The sequence below is a fragment of the Ursus arctos genome, unplaced genomic scaffold, assembly GCF_023065955.2.
Source record: "Ursus arctos isolate Adak ecotype North America unplaced genomic scaffold, UrsArc2.0 scaffold_7, whole genome shotgun sequence".
NCBI classification, from domain to species: Eukaryota; Metazoa; Chordata; class Mammalia; order Carnivora; family Ursidae; genus Ursus; species Ursus arctos.
Window position 1 is genome coordinate 23,300,813 of NW_026623089.1, and position 13,859 is coordinate 23,314,671.

The following is a 13,859-nucleotide window of genomic DNA, read 5'->3' on the forward strand; positions in this document are numbered from 1 at the left end:
TTTCATCATATAATCAATATAAAAATTATTAATGGGTTATTTTCCATCCTTGAATTCATAGTATATCTTTGAAACCTGGTGTGTTTCGCACACACACACCACATCTCAATCTGGACAGCACGTTTCCAGTGCTCAGCAACCCCATGTGATGATGTGGCTGCCACACTGGACAGCACAGGTCCCCGTCCCCCCTTCTACAATCCTCCTGGGAAAATCCAACTCATCTCCCAAGATGAAGCTTAACCACAGCCTCTTCTGTGAGCAGTTGGGGTACCCTTCTTTTTGGTTCCCTTAGCACTTTCTTCAGGAGACTTAAGTCAGACAATCGGTAGCTTTCAGCACATTAAATCACAATAGCAATCTGTGTATCTATCTGCCTCCCCCCTCGCCTGTGTGCTTCTCAGTCCCAGTTGTGTCCTATTCATCAGTATGTCCCCCACAGCTTAGCACGGGGCAGTGCTGAGCAGAGTAGGGTCCACAGACCAGCAGCATCACCTGGGAGCTTGTCAGAATATGGAATGTGTGTTTTAATGAGCTCTCCAGACGGTTCATATATGCATGTTACATTTGGGGAAGCTTAGATGTAGTGCAGGGGTTTCAGTCCTACTTGTATTTTAGAATCACTAGGACAATTTTATAAAGGGCCAATGCCCAGGACCTTCCCTGTGTGTGTGTGTGTGTGTGTGCGCGCGCGCACGTGTGCGTGTGTGTTTAAGTTCTCCAGGTGATTATAATTAATGCTAGGCTTGAGAACCACTGTCTTCTACACATGGGGAAGTGCTCCATTTCAGTGGACTGAATGTGAGATGATGAATAAACAGGAAACACACATTTCTACATTGCTACGCGTATGAATGCCCATATCCCTGTCTTGCTCTGGGAACTACACAGAGTAACATTTAATTGTTGTTTCATAGCATTATCTTGTTTCTATTCTCTGAACATTCTTACAGGTTTCAAACCATTTCTACTACTACTTCTGAATCACTCCCTCTCACCCCAACAAGTAACATGGTTTTAGACACATGAAAGTTATCTTGACCTGGAAAGCACTTATGAGTTATGATTTATTGTGATTTTGTCTTGAGATACAAAAGGGAAAAGAAAGACATGTTTGCCCTACTTGTATGTTCTCACTTCCAGCCCTGTGAACCCATGCATTTTCCACAACAGGGTCATTCCAGACTCCAACATCAAGGCTCTTTCTTCATGCTTATGAGGATGGAACTGTGCTGTGCTGTAATCCCAGCACCAACTGAGTTCAGGGATTCCCCAAACAGTGTTTCTCAATGGGCCAGGGCCACCTGGAATCATGTCCGGAGTGTGCTTAGCAATATACAGACTCCCCAGAGCAGACCATCTAAACCAAAAGAGGATCATGAATGTTAGAAGCTGAGAGACATGACCACAGGAACTGTACTGCAGGAGGAAACAGAGAATGGAATTTTACTGCTCAAGGCACCTTTGAGGGTAATTTGCTAAATAGCAATTGGCAAATCCAGAATACAAGGTAAATGGTCTGAAAGGGGCTGATTAAGGAACAGGCTCTCCAACATTGGAAAAAAAAAAAAAAGGAGAATAACAAAGGAAAGTCAGAGAAAGGAAAAATAGCAATTATCTAACATCTACTAGTTCTTTTGATTTAAGATTTTCAGAGAATCACTTTCCTTTTAAACATATGAATCACAAAACAAAAGGGCTAGAAAAATCTAAGTTTCATCTGACTTCAAATATACCAAATATAAAGAAGTAACCTCTCCTGTGAGCTCCTAGTATGTCCTGTGTGTAACTATTACAAGGCTATCAGCTATCCAGGAACTGCTGGGACATCCATCTGCTTATTCCCTGTTAGAGTACAGACTTGGGGACAGAGACCATGCCTTATTCCCTCTTTATATCTCCAGAAATCCATTTCATGACTAGCACCCAGTAGATGGCCAGTAAAAATCCTATAAACGAATTAGAAAAAAAAGTGAATAAATTATTAATTCTGTTTAATTTTACAATGAAGGAACAGAAACCTCAAGAATTTTAGTTGCTTCCTGGAAACATAACCTCTCAGTGGAAAAACTGAAATTAAGATCTAGGTTTCCATTCTCCCAGCCTGCTTGCCTACAAATATCTGAAAGACCATTTCTCCCTGCTCTTCAAAGGATAAACATACATTGCAAACATGGCTCCCATGGAGACAAAGCTGGAGGGATGACCCTGTTTCTGGTGCCTCCCCCCAACCCCCACCCATGGTCCAGGACCATCCAATCCTTTGCCAGGGCATGGAGACTGTGCTCATTCCAGCACTCTGCCCAAGCCCACCTGCCTCTCTTGGCAGGTAGAAAGCACAGGCTATCTCAGCAAGCACAGTGTCACAGGACAAGAAAGGACCTGGACACAGAGCTGGGAGAGATTAAGAAGCCTCTCTGACCAATGTACCATCCCTGAGAAGCAGGGTGAGGATGCCACCTGGTCTCATTGCAGATTCTCTGTTCTTTTCCCCTAACCCGGTCAAGTTGGTCAGACACAAGCCAGCCCCCTTCTCTATCTCCCAGCATCATTTCAGAGTTAGGAGCCAAGTTAGGCAGGATGGGGGACTAACAAAACATAGCAAAGCCACCTCGTACTCCAGAGATGTGGGCATAGCAGTGTCAGGAGAAATGTCTCAGAGCTGCAGTCTGAATAAGCTGAAATGGGTGCCTGCTTTTCATGTGTCAGTGGCTATGGCTTGAACATTAAACATACAAAAAGAAGAGGCAGAGAGAAAGGAACTTGAAAAAACCAGGGGGGACTGTCTAGTATATCCAAGGTCACAGCTAGGAAATTACAATGGTAACATGAAAGCTTTTTCATTATAAAGGTAAAAATGGCCTTTGATGCTTGGTGTCTTAATGTGGATCATGACTCAAGAAGCTACCCACCCATTCCTTCATAGGATGTCCCCAGCATACCTTTACTGGCTTTTTCTCCCTCCATCTCTGACAGCCACGCACCATAATCCACAGCCTTGCACACACCACTCCTCAGGGGTGAGCTCTGGGCCATGTGAGGCTCTCCTCTCTATCCAGAATGTTCTGATAAATTCCTACTAATCCCTGAAGTGCCAGATCAAACAAAAACTTTGTCTTTCTGAGAAGTTGCCTCCAACTTTCTTAGACCATTAGCCATACTCCCATTTGTAACTCAACATAAATCCAACTCTATGAATGTTCCTGTCAGCTTGTGCTAGAATTACTCAAATCCTTATGTTTCCACAGCTAGTCTACAAACACTCTGAGGTGAAGATAATATCACATTCACTTCTATGTCCCCTCAGTGACCAGAATATGCAGATTCTAAATAAACACTGGTTGAATAAAAGGAGAAATTAGTGGATCAAGAAACTAATTAATTCATTAATCAGAAAAGGTAGGAAGTTTCATAGAACTAGAAGCCAAGAACTGTGTGTTCCAATTTTTCCTCACTATAGGTTATTTTAGTATTATTTTTAAATATTTATTTAAGTAACCTCGATATCCAATGTGGGGCTCGAACTCATGACCCTGAGATCAAGGATGGCATGCTCTTCCAACTAAGCCAGCCAGGTGCCCTTCCTTTTTCCTTAAATATTTATTTTAGTATTATTTTTTAATATAAACTTCTTTCAATTTATACACAGTAATTTTGGAGGCCATACAGTTCTAAAGTTTTAACAGATATATGGATTTATGTGACCACCACAGTCAGGTTGCCAAATATTTATACCACTCTGAAAAATTCCCTCATGCTGCTTTCTTGGGAAATACTTCCCCCTACCCTGGAAACCACTGATCTATTTCTCCATCGCTATAGTTTTGCCTTTTCCATATGATCATATAAATGGAATCCTATAGTATGTAACCTTTGGAGACTGGCATATTTCGCTCAGTATAATGCCTCTGAAATTCACCTATGTTCTTTTACAGCTTGCTTATCCATCCATCCATTCAAGGACATTTAAGGATGTTTATTTAGGTTGTTTCCAGTTTTGGGTGATTATTACCACTGCTACAGACATTTGTATACAGGTTTTTGTGTGATTATAACATTTCTCCAGGGTAAAAATGCAGGAGTGAGGATGCTGAATCATAAGGTGTGTGTAACTTTATAGAAATTGCCAAAATGTTTTTCCAGAGTGACTGTACTACTTTGTATCCCCACCAGGAATACATGAGAGTTCCAACAGCTTTCCATCCTTGCCAGCATTTGGTATTACCAGTTTTGTTATTTTAGCATTTCCAATTGGTATGTAATGACATCTCATTATGGTTTGAATTTGCACTTCCCTAATGTCTAATGATGTTGAGCATCATTTCATGTGCTTATCTGTCATTCTTAGATCTTCTTTGGTAAGTGGTCTGTTCAAACTTTTGCCTATTTTTTAAAAATCAGGTTGTTATTGCTATGTTTTGAAAGTCCCTTATATGTTCTGACCACAAGTCCCTTGTTAAATATGTAATCTCAAAATATTTTCTCCTAGTGTCTTCATTGTGTCTTCAGCAGAGCAAATGTTTTTGTTTTTGTTTTTAAATTTTGATAAAGCCCATTTACCAATTCTTTATTTTGTCAATTTGCTCTTGATGCCAACCCACGGTTGAGGAGATTTTCTTCTATGTTTTTTCCTATATGTTTTACAATTTCATATTTTACATTTAGAAATACCATTTTGAATTAAATATATGTAAGTTGTGAATCACAAGTTGAAGTTGACTTTTTTCCCCCATATGGCTGCCCAATTTTTTTCAATACCCTTTGTCAAAAACTACATGTTTTCTCCACTGAATTTGTTGTCTCCTATAACTTTGCTCAACCTACTTATTAGTTCTAGGAGTTTTTTATTTTTGTAGATTTCTTGGGGTATTCTACATAGACAATTATGTCAATGAAGATAATAATAGTTTTAATTTTTCCTCTGCAATCTGTATGAAGTACATTTGCATTTCATTTTTCTTCCTTTATTGCACAGGCTAGGACTTTTGGCATGTGTGTGGTAAGACTAAGTAAACATCCCTTCTTTCTTCCTCCTCTTACATGGAGAGCATTCAGTATCTCATCATTAAATATGATGTTAATTGTAGGTCTTTCGTAGACATCTTTTGTTCGAGGTTCCCTTCTATTTCTAGTGTATTAAGAGTTGTGTGCTTTAGTTTTTATTCTGTCACTAGCTAGCTGCATGAATTTGGACAAATATTAGTTTAGACTACCACACCAGAAAAAAAAAAAGAAATAAAATACATGCCATGCCTTTTTGTAATGATTAAAGACGTGTGTGATGTGTGAGTTTATAAGTAAGAAAGCTCCCACCACACAGCACAAAAGAAAGGCGTCATGCATTTCATTAGGATATGGAAAATACAGTACCTCCAGGTTAATGCAGTCTTGTTATAGGCATCTTCTACATAAACATGGGTTAGAGCCAATTCACTAAGTTGAGAGAAGATTAACTATTGAAAAACTGATTTTTAAAAACCTAGAAAATGGAACATAACTAATCTATACTATACTTCAACTTAAGTGTGGTACATGACATTTATCCCTGCGATAGTTCTGTCTACTTTCTTTGATTCTTGACAATAGGCCAGAAACTATACTATGTGTTTTACATTTTCAATCTCATAAAATTTTGCAGCCGTCCTGCACCACAGGCTTTATCCAAATTTGGATCAGAAGTCTTAAACTTTCAGAAAATACGTTTAAGCTTAATGTAAGAAATTAGCTTAATAAAACAACACATGGGAGCTGTCCGGCAGTAGAAAGGATGTGTCTAATTAAGCCTGAAATCAGGGAACCTGAGGACACACTGTTAGAAGTTTTCAGGGAAGGGATTCCTACACTAGGTAGGAGGTCAGACAATTCCATAAAGTTTTACCAACTCTAAAATACTACAGCCAGCATAGATCACATATAAGGCATAAAAAAGTTGACCTGGGAAGCAATGCCAAGGCAGGAATCTTACCAAAAACTGGCTTATGGGTCATCTGAGAGCTACTCTCTGCTCTCCTACTGCTGCCCAGGCTTGCTCCTTCATACCCCTACATCTCACTCCCCCCCCGCCCCAGTCACTTTCTCAGCAGCTAGAGTCAGATAATATAATTTTGGATCCAAGCTTTACAACCCTTATGATCAGTGAATTTGGATACATGGTATTATTTTCCTAAGTCTTTCATTTTTTAAAGATTTATTTATTTATTTGAGAGAGAGAGAGTGAGCATGTGTGGAAGGGGCAGAGGGAGAAGAAGAGAGAGAATCTCAAGCAGACTCTGTGCTGAATGTAGAGCCCGATGAAGGGCTTAATCTCATGACCCTGAGATCAAGGCCTGAACCAAAACCAAGAGTCAGACACTTAATCAACTGACCCATCCAGGTACCCCTATTTTCTTAAATCTTAAATAGCTCTTCTGTTAAAAAAAAAAAAAAAACTTTTTTTTTTTTTTTTTTTTTTTTTTTTGAGAGTGTGGACCATCCCTCATCCTTGCCTGCTTCACGAACTTAACATTTATTCAAGGGCCAAATAAAACCAATTAAAACACACACATACACATACACACACACACACACACACACACACGTAGAAAAAGAAAGACGAAAATCAAGTACTCTGCAGAATGTCAGACATATAGTAACAAATGTGGCTATCTTCAAAGTCTTTTTAAATAAAAACAAAGCAAATGAAATATTCCCCAAAATGCATGTTTCTGGCAGGTACCTGTGTTTGATCTCAAAAACAGCAGATTTCTCATGGACAAAGCCCATCTTTTTTTTTTTTTAATTTTTTTTTTATTATATTATGTTAGTCACCATACAGTACATCCCCGGTTTCCGATGTAAAGCTCGATGATTCATTAGTTGCGTATAACACCCAGTACACCATGCAATACGTGCCCTCCTTACTACCCATCACCAGTCTATCCCATTCCCCCACCCCCGCCCCTCTGAAGCCCTCAGTTTGTTTCTCATCTAGTTTTACTTAACGTATTCTGAATGATACCCCAACACACACAGCCAGGTCAAAACCACTCCTCCTTACGTTTGTATGTTTTATAATTTCTATAACATCCTTGTCCACTTGGTCAGCCTATAACTCTCTGAGGTGAGCAGGGCAAGGACGAGTATTCTCTGACTATGGAGGGATTTAGCACAGAGATTAGAGGGAGCTTCCCCAGGCCGCATGACTAGTGGGTGGCAGAACCCAAGACCCCAACTCCCAAGCAGGTGCCTGTTCTGCTGCATTCCTCCATCACTACTATTTCCATAGAGTATGTGGCTCTATTGTTCACCTATGCTAATTATATTTTTATCTATTTCATATAGATCATATATTTTCACATGTCACATATATTTTTAAGTTGATTTTAGGCTGATTTCTCCTGGGTAGGAAAGAGCCTTATAATAATATGATCAACTCTGGGAAGAGCAAAATGCTTAAAGCAGTGCAAAATGATATGTTATTGGTCAATTTCAGTGAAAGATGTACGCAGGTGCACAATGTACAGAGGGGTCACGTGTTCAAGATCCTGGGATTTTACTGCTTCTATGTAGCGACAATATAGGTTTGCTCGCTACTGTATCTCCAGGCCCTAGAACAATGCCGGGCACATAGTAGTCCATCCTTACATATTTGTGGAATGAATGAATAAACAGTTTGGAAAAAACTGCCCAGTGACTTTTTTTGGTAAGCTTGACTGTATGAAGGGTTCATTTTTAAAGCTGGCAGTCCCTGTAATTCGCTCTGTGAATGCAAAGCACCGTGATGAGCTATGGACACCCCTATCCGAATTACACTGAAGATGCCAGGAAATTACTAACAGGAGCCTCAAAATTCATCACATTAACTCACATCCCCAGAAAAATTTATTCCTGAGGGTTTATTTCAATGAAATGTCTCCCTGGGGACCAGAGGCCTCTCCCCCTACTCTGGGAAATAGGATGGTCTGGCAGTAATGGAGCTCAGGGCTTTTCATCTTCTCAAGCCATTAAAATGCAAATTGGGGGAGGAGAGGGACCTGCTGGCAGATCTCCCCTGGCCTCACCACGGCCTCAGCACTCACATCCGTCGGCGGTCCGCACCTCCATGTGCACCAGGTCTGCCTCCTTATCCAATCCGGCCACCGACCTGAGGAAGGAAGGAGACACAGAAGCTCAGTGACCACATGCACGGTAGATGGCAAAAGTGGGAAAGCATTCAGGGATGACTAGTACTCAGAAAGCCACTTTCTCCAGAGGGGACCCACAGAGTGTGGCCACTGGTGAGCCTGGCAGATACAGCTGTCACCTGTAATGGTCACAACTCAGGAGTCCTGGAATGGTATTGGGGAGTTGGTGACTCTCAAAAACAAAACAAAACAAAACAAAACAAAACAAACAAGCCATGAAAGAGGACAGGACAGTGTTCATAGTAATATAGGTCCAAACCTGTGTCCTTGCCTCTGCTCCACCACCTGGCACCTAAGACGTTCTCTCTTCCCCACCATCTTCCTTCCCACAACTCCCACCCCCCGGGCCCTCCCATGTCTTGCCACACCTGATTCCTTCCAGCACTTTGTCCCTCTCTGTCCTCCACTGGGAGTGGGACTGTGCTATCCCCCACCCTGTCCTGTCCTCTCGGGAGGGTGGTTTTGCTTCCACTCTGGCTGTTTGCTTCAGGGCACAGTTGCCCTCCCAAGTTTGACGCTGTGTGCCTTTCCTTCCTCCTGCCCCAGAAACAATGAATGCCTGGTGACAAACATTTAAAATCTGGTCTGACAAGAACAAAATTCTCCTAGGGATCAGGATGGGAAAGCTTAAAGGTCTACGGCCAATAGCCAAAAGAAGACAGGCTGAGAATCCTTACAAACTAATTCTTGTGGGTCTTCAACCTTGCACACATAAAGCCCACTCAGCCATCCCCCATGTGAGATATCCAGGCTGGAGGATGACCCAAAAAATGAGCTAAAAGAGGCAACACAGACATTAAAACATTCATGCACTAGAAAGATCACATAATCCACTCTCTTAGCAAGCTCTTACTCACAGTCTATTTACTCTTATTTTAAATATCATTCTAAGATGGGCTTTCTGGTTTTCCAGTCTTCAGTAGGTAAGAAGTGGCAAGTCAGAAAGAAAAAGTAGAATTTAAAACAGTGAGAATCAACAGCTGATATCCAGACAGCAAGAACATAGAAAAACCTATGAAAAACAGAGCTAAGAACTCAAAACCCAATATTCCACACCACAAATCTCTACACTTCTCACTGGCCCTGAGGCCATTACTATATTAGAGCAGAGTTCAGTACCTGACACCTAGGCTGAGGGGAGAAAGGCATAGCAAACAGGAAGCAGGGGGGCAAATGGCATCCCACATCAAAATGGGTAGAAAAGGCTGAGACCCACTCTCACCATGAACCCCGCCCTGCCCCCGCCTGGTCCAGCATAGTGCCGCACAACCAGGACGGAACTTCCAACTCCCAGCTTCTTACCCAGGAGCAAAGAGTTTGGTCTCCACATCTAGCACCACAACTTTTAAGGCTTGCACCACAGGAAAGGACCCCAAAAAACCTAGCTCTGAAAGCCAATGGGGTTTGTGTCCACTAGAGGATAGCAAACAAAGAAGCAGTTCTTCACGGGCGCACGGGCAATCTCTACAGTGCTTGCCCTAGGGCTCAGTGCACCTTCTCCCCACCTTTCCCTGAAAGTGGTTTATCCGCATACTTTAAAAGCTGCTGCCTAAGGGCTAGGCTTCTAATTTAGCAGGCTTCAAGGAGCTACCTGTGATCCTCCCCAGAGACAGAGGAAGCCCACTGACACCTTTCCCATCTTCTCTCTGAAGCCCACTCCAAGTTGCCTGTAGCTCTCTGGAAGGAGTCATGCACATGACCACACCTCAGCTTTTAGGGCTGCTGCCCAGGGGATGTGTTCCCAGATCACCAGGCTCTGATAGCTAACAGGGCTTCACTCATGAGTCCCAGAGGACTGTAGCAAACAAAGAAGCAGTTCTTACTCATCTTCTTCCCCAAGGTTCAGTGCAGAGGCAGCAGGCTAAGAACACCCATCTCCCAGTCTTTCCCTGAAAGGGGTTTATCTGCATACATTAAAAGCTACCACCTGAGGACCTGGCTTCTAATTTAGCAGATATCTGGGGGCTATCTGTAATCCTCCTCGTGGACTGGGGAAACTGACAGACACTTCTTTCACCAGCCTGCTCCAATAATAAAATCAAGTCACCAGTATCTCCCTGAATGGAAGAAGTCATGCACATATCTGGCACCCCAGGTCTTGCAGCTATCACTTGAGGGATGGGCCCCTGGGTCACCTGGCATTAGTAGTCAATGGGCCTTGCATTGACATTGCAATGAGGCACTAGCAAGACTTCAGCAAGCAAAGAAACAGTTATTAATGGGCACAAGAGCACCACCCTCCCCCACAGCTACCCACCTGAGCTCAACACTGAGGGAGCGGGGGAAAAAGTTTCTCCCTGAAAGTTTAACTACATACTTTCCCAGCTTGTACCTGAGGATGCAGCTTCTCATTAGCCTGTATCTAGATGCTGACTGCAATCCTCACTGACAGGTCTTGGGACATTCATAACTACTAAAAGCCACTAGGAACAAAGAAGGATGCCATGACAATCACCAATCACAGAGTTGAGAGACAGCTAAGAGCTCAGTCAGGCTGGTCTACAAGGTTCTTCTCCTACAGAGATCACTCTGTCAAGACTAGAAGAGATGGCTGTTTAATTCTCAGAAACCAACACAAAGAGTCCAGGAATATGGAAAACAAACAAGCAAACAAAACAACACAAAAAAATATGTTCCAAACAAAACAACAAGATAAATCTCTAGGAACTGATCTTAAAGAAATGGAGGTAATAATCTACCTGATACAGAGTTCAAAATAATGGTCATAAAGATGCTTAACTGAGGTCAGAAGAACAATGCATGAGAACGAGAATTTCAACAGAGATAGAAATATTAAAAAGTACCAAACAGAAATCTTGGATCTGAAGAGTACAATAACTGAACTGAAAAATTCAGTAGAGGGCTTCAATAACAGACTAGATCAAGTGGGAAAAAGAATCAGTGAACTCTAAGATGGAAGTGGAATTCCTCCAGAGGAGTGAAAAAGAATAAAGAATAAAAAAGAGTGAAAATAATTTAAGGGATTTATGGAAAAACATCAAATGGACTAACGTTCTCATAGTAGGGATTCCAGAAGAAGAGAGAAAGGGACAGAAAACTTATTTGAAGAAATAATGGCTGAAAACTTTCCTAACTTGGGGAAGGTAACAGACCCAGCAACGCTAGAGAGTTCCAAAAAAGATGAGTCCAAAGAGAACCACATAAGACACATGATGATTAAATTATCAAAAGTTAAACACAAGTAGAAAATCTTAAAAACAGCAAGAGAAAAACCACTTGTTACATACAACAGAATCGCAGTAAGATTATCAGCAGCAACTTAACAGGCCAGAAGGGTGTGGATGATATACGCAAGTACTAAACAAACAAACAAAATCCCTGCTAATCAACCGAGAATACTCTACCCAGCAAAACCATGCTTCAGAACTGATGGAGAGATAAAGATTTTTCTAGACAAACAAAAGCTAAACGAGGTCATAGATTAGTCTTACAAGAAATGCTAAGGAAGTTCTTCGAAATGGAAAAAAAGGATATTAATTAGTAACAGAAAAATATTTTAAAAAGTATAACACTCGGGGCGCCTGGGTGGCTCAGTTGTAGGCGTCTGCCTTCGGCCCAGGGCGTGATCCCGGGGTCCTGGGATCGAACCCCGCATTGGGCACCCTGCTCCGCTGGGAGCCTGCTTCTTCCTCTCCCACTCCCCCTGCTGGTGTTCCCTCTCTCGCTGGCTGTGTCTATCTCTGTCGAATAAATAAATAAATAAATAAATAAATAAATAAAACCTTTAAAAGAAAAAAAGTATAAAACTCACTGGTAAAGATAAATATATAGTTAAATTCAGAATACTCTAACGTTGTAATGGTGGTAGATAAGTCACTGACAAGTCCAGTACGAATGGTAAAAGACAAAAATATTAAATTAAGTATAATTAATTTGTTAATGGATATATGGAAAGAGATGCAAACTGTGACATTGAAACATAAAGTGTGGAGGTGGGGGATTCACACAGAGAAATGCACTGAGAGAGAGAAGGCTGGCAGCTAGAGTCATCGGAAGGTACTTCAATCTGAATCCATTTGTGTGATGGTTAATTCTGTGTGTCAACTTGACGGGGCCATGAGGTGCCCAGATATTTGGTTAAACATTACTATGGATGTGTCTTCTAGGAAGTTTCTGGAAAAATGAACATCTGAATCAGTAGACCAAGTAAAACAGATTGCCCTTCCAATGTGGGTGGGCCTCCTTCAATCTACTAGAGTCCTGAATGGCACAAAAGAAGAAGTAAAGGAGAATTCACTAACTCGACCTAATATTTTCTAGCTGGGAAGTTGGTCTTCTCCTACACTCAGATAGGAATTTATAGCATTGATGCTCCTAATTCTTGGGCCTTCGGACTTATACTGGCACTACACCACTAACCGTGAATCTCCACTTGCAGATAGCAAACTCTGGGCCTTCTCAGCCTCCGTGATCACATGAGCCAATTCCTTCTAACAAATTTCTCCCTCTCCCAGTCTCCTCCCCCACCCTCCTATTGGTCTGTTTGCATATACTATTGTCTCTTCCATATTCTACTGGTCTGTTTCTCTGGAGAGCCCTGGCTAATAAAATTTGTTCCTTAGTCCCATTCCAATATTACAGCCCATTTATCCATGTAAGCCCATAGCATACCTGTGTGAGTATGTTTCTGTATTTGCTTAAGCTATGAATTACAAAGAAAATGATTCTTGTTAATATACAACCTATCAGACAGGGAGTTTCTTAAGGACAGAGACCCTAATTATCTTTCTCTAATATTTACTACCACACACAACTCAAGATTAGGTTTACCTTCAGATTCAATGATAGGGATAAGACATTTGTACTTCAGAGTTATTCTGTCTCTGGGTCCACAGGAGAGGAGATTAAGTGGCTCAGTGGACCAGAGGTGGAGCAGAGGGACTTGGGTGTTGTGGGCAAGAATACTCCTGCCTTTTTCCAGCACAAAGAGGAAGGCCACTGCCTATTTTCAGCCGTATGGCTGGCATTAGCCTCGGGATTCTCAACACTGACACTGTTGCCATTTGGGCCTGGATAATTCTTTGCTATGGGGGCCTTCCTATACATGGCAAGATATTTAGCAGAATCCCTGGTCTTTACTAGATGCTGTAGCATCCCTGCAGGCCTGATGACCAGAACTGTCTCTAGACGTTGCCTACTATCCCCTGGGGTCAAAACTGCCCCCAGTTGAGAACTAGTGCCTTACATGGACACACTTAATTGACGCCCAGACTCTCTTTCTCACCTGCTCACAAGGCAGCAAAAATGAGCACACACAGGGGTGCCTGGGTGGCACAGCGGTTAAGCGTCTGCCTTCTGCTCAGGGCGTGATCCCGGCGATCTGGGATCGAGCCTCACATCAGGCTCTTCCGCTATGAGCCTGCTTCTTCCTCTCCCACTCCCCCTGCTTGTGTTCCCTCTCTCGCTGGCTGTCTCTATCTCTGTCGAATAAATAAATTAAATCTTTAAAAAAAAAAATGAGCACACACAGATTTCTCTTCCTCCGTTAGTCCTAACACGGCTGAGCTGCCCATGAACTATTGCTGTTCAGGGCCACACCCCCTTATCAGGAAACTCTCCGACAATCATCAGGTCCCTAACCTTCAAGCCCCAAAAAAGGGTTGTTAAGAACCCAATGTTAGAAAAGTGCACACAACTAAAGCAAGCAAAGAAACACTAGATGAAGGTATTTTGTGA

At 42.0% G+C, this 13,859-nt stretch overlaps 1 protein-coding gene across 1 annotated transcript in view; it reads right to left on the bottom strand.

Annotated features, from left to right (window-relative positions):
• SORCS3 (sortilin related VPS10 domain containing receptor 3) overlaps nucleotides 1–13,859 on the bottom strand; it is a 568,094-nt gene that overhangs the window by 149,842 nt on the left and 404,393 nt on the right. Inside the window, exon 6 of the mRNA XM_057308491.1 lies at nucleotides 8,058–8,122. Within this exon, the coding sequence (XP_057164474.1) occupies nucleotides 8,058–8,122 (65 nt within the window). The remainder of the gene's footprint in view (nucleotides 1–8,057; nucleotides 8,123–13,859) is intronic.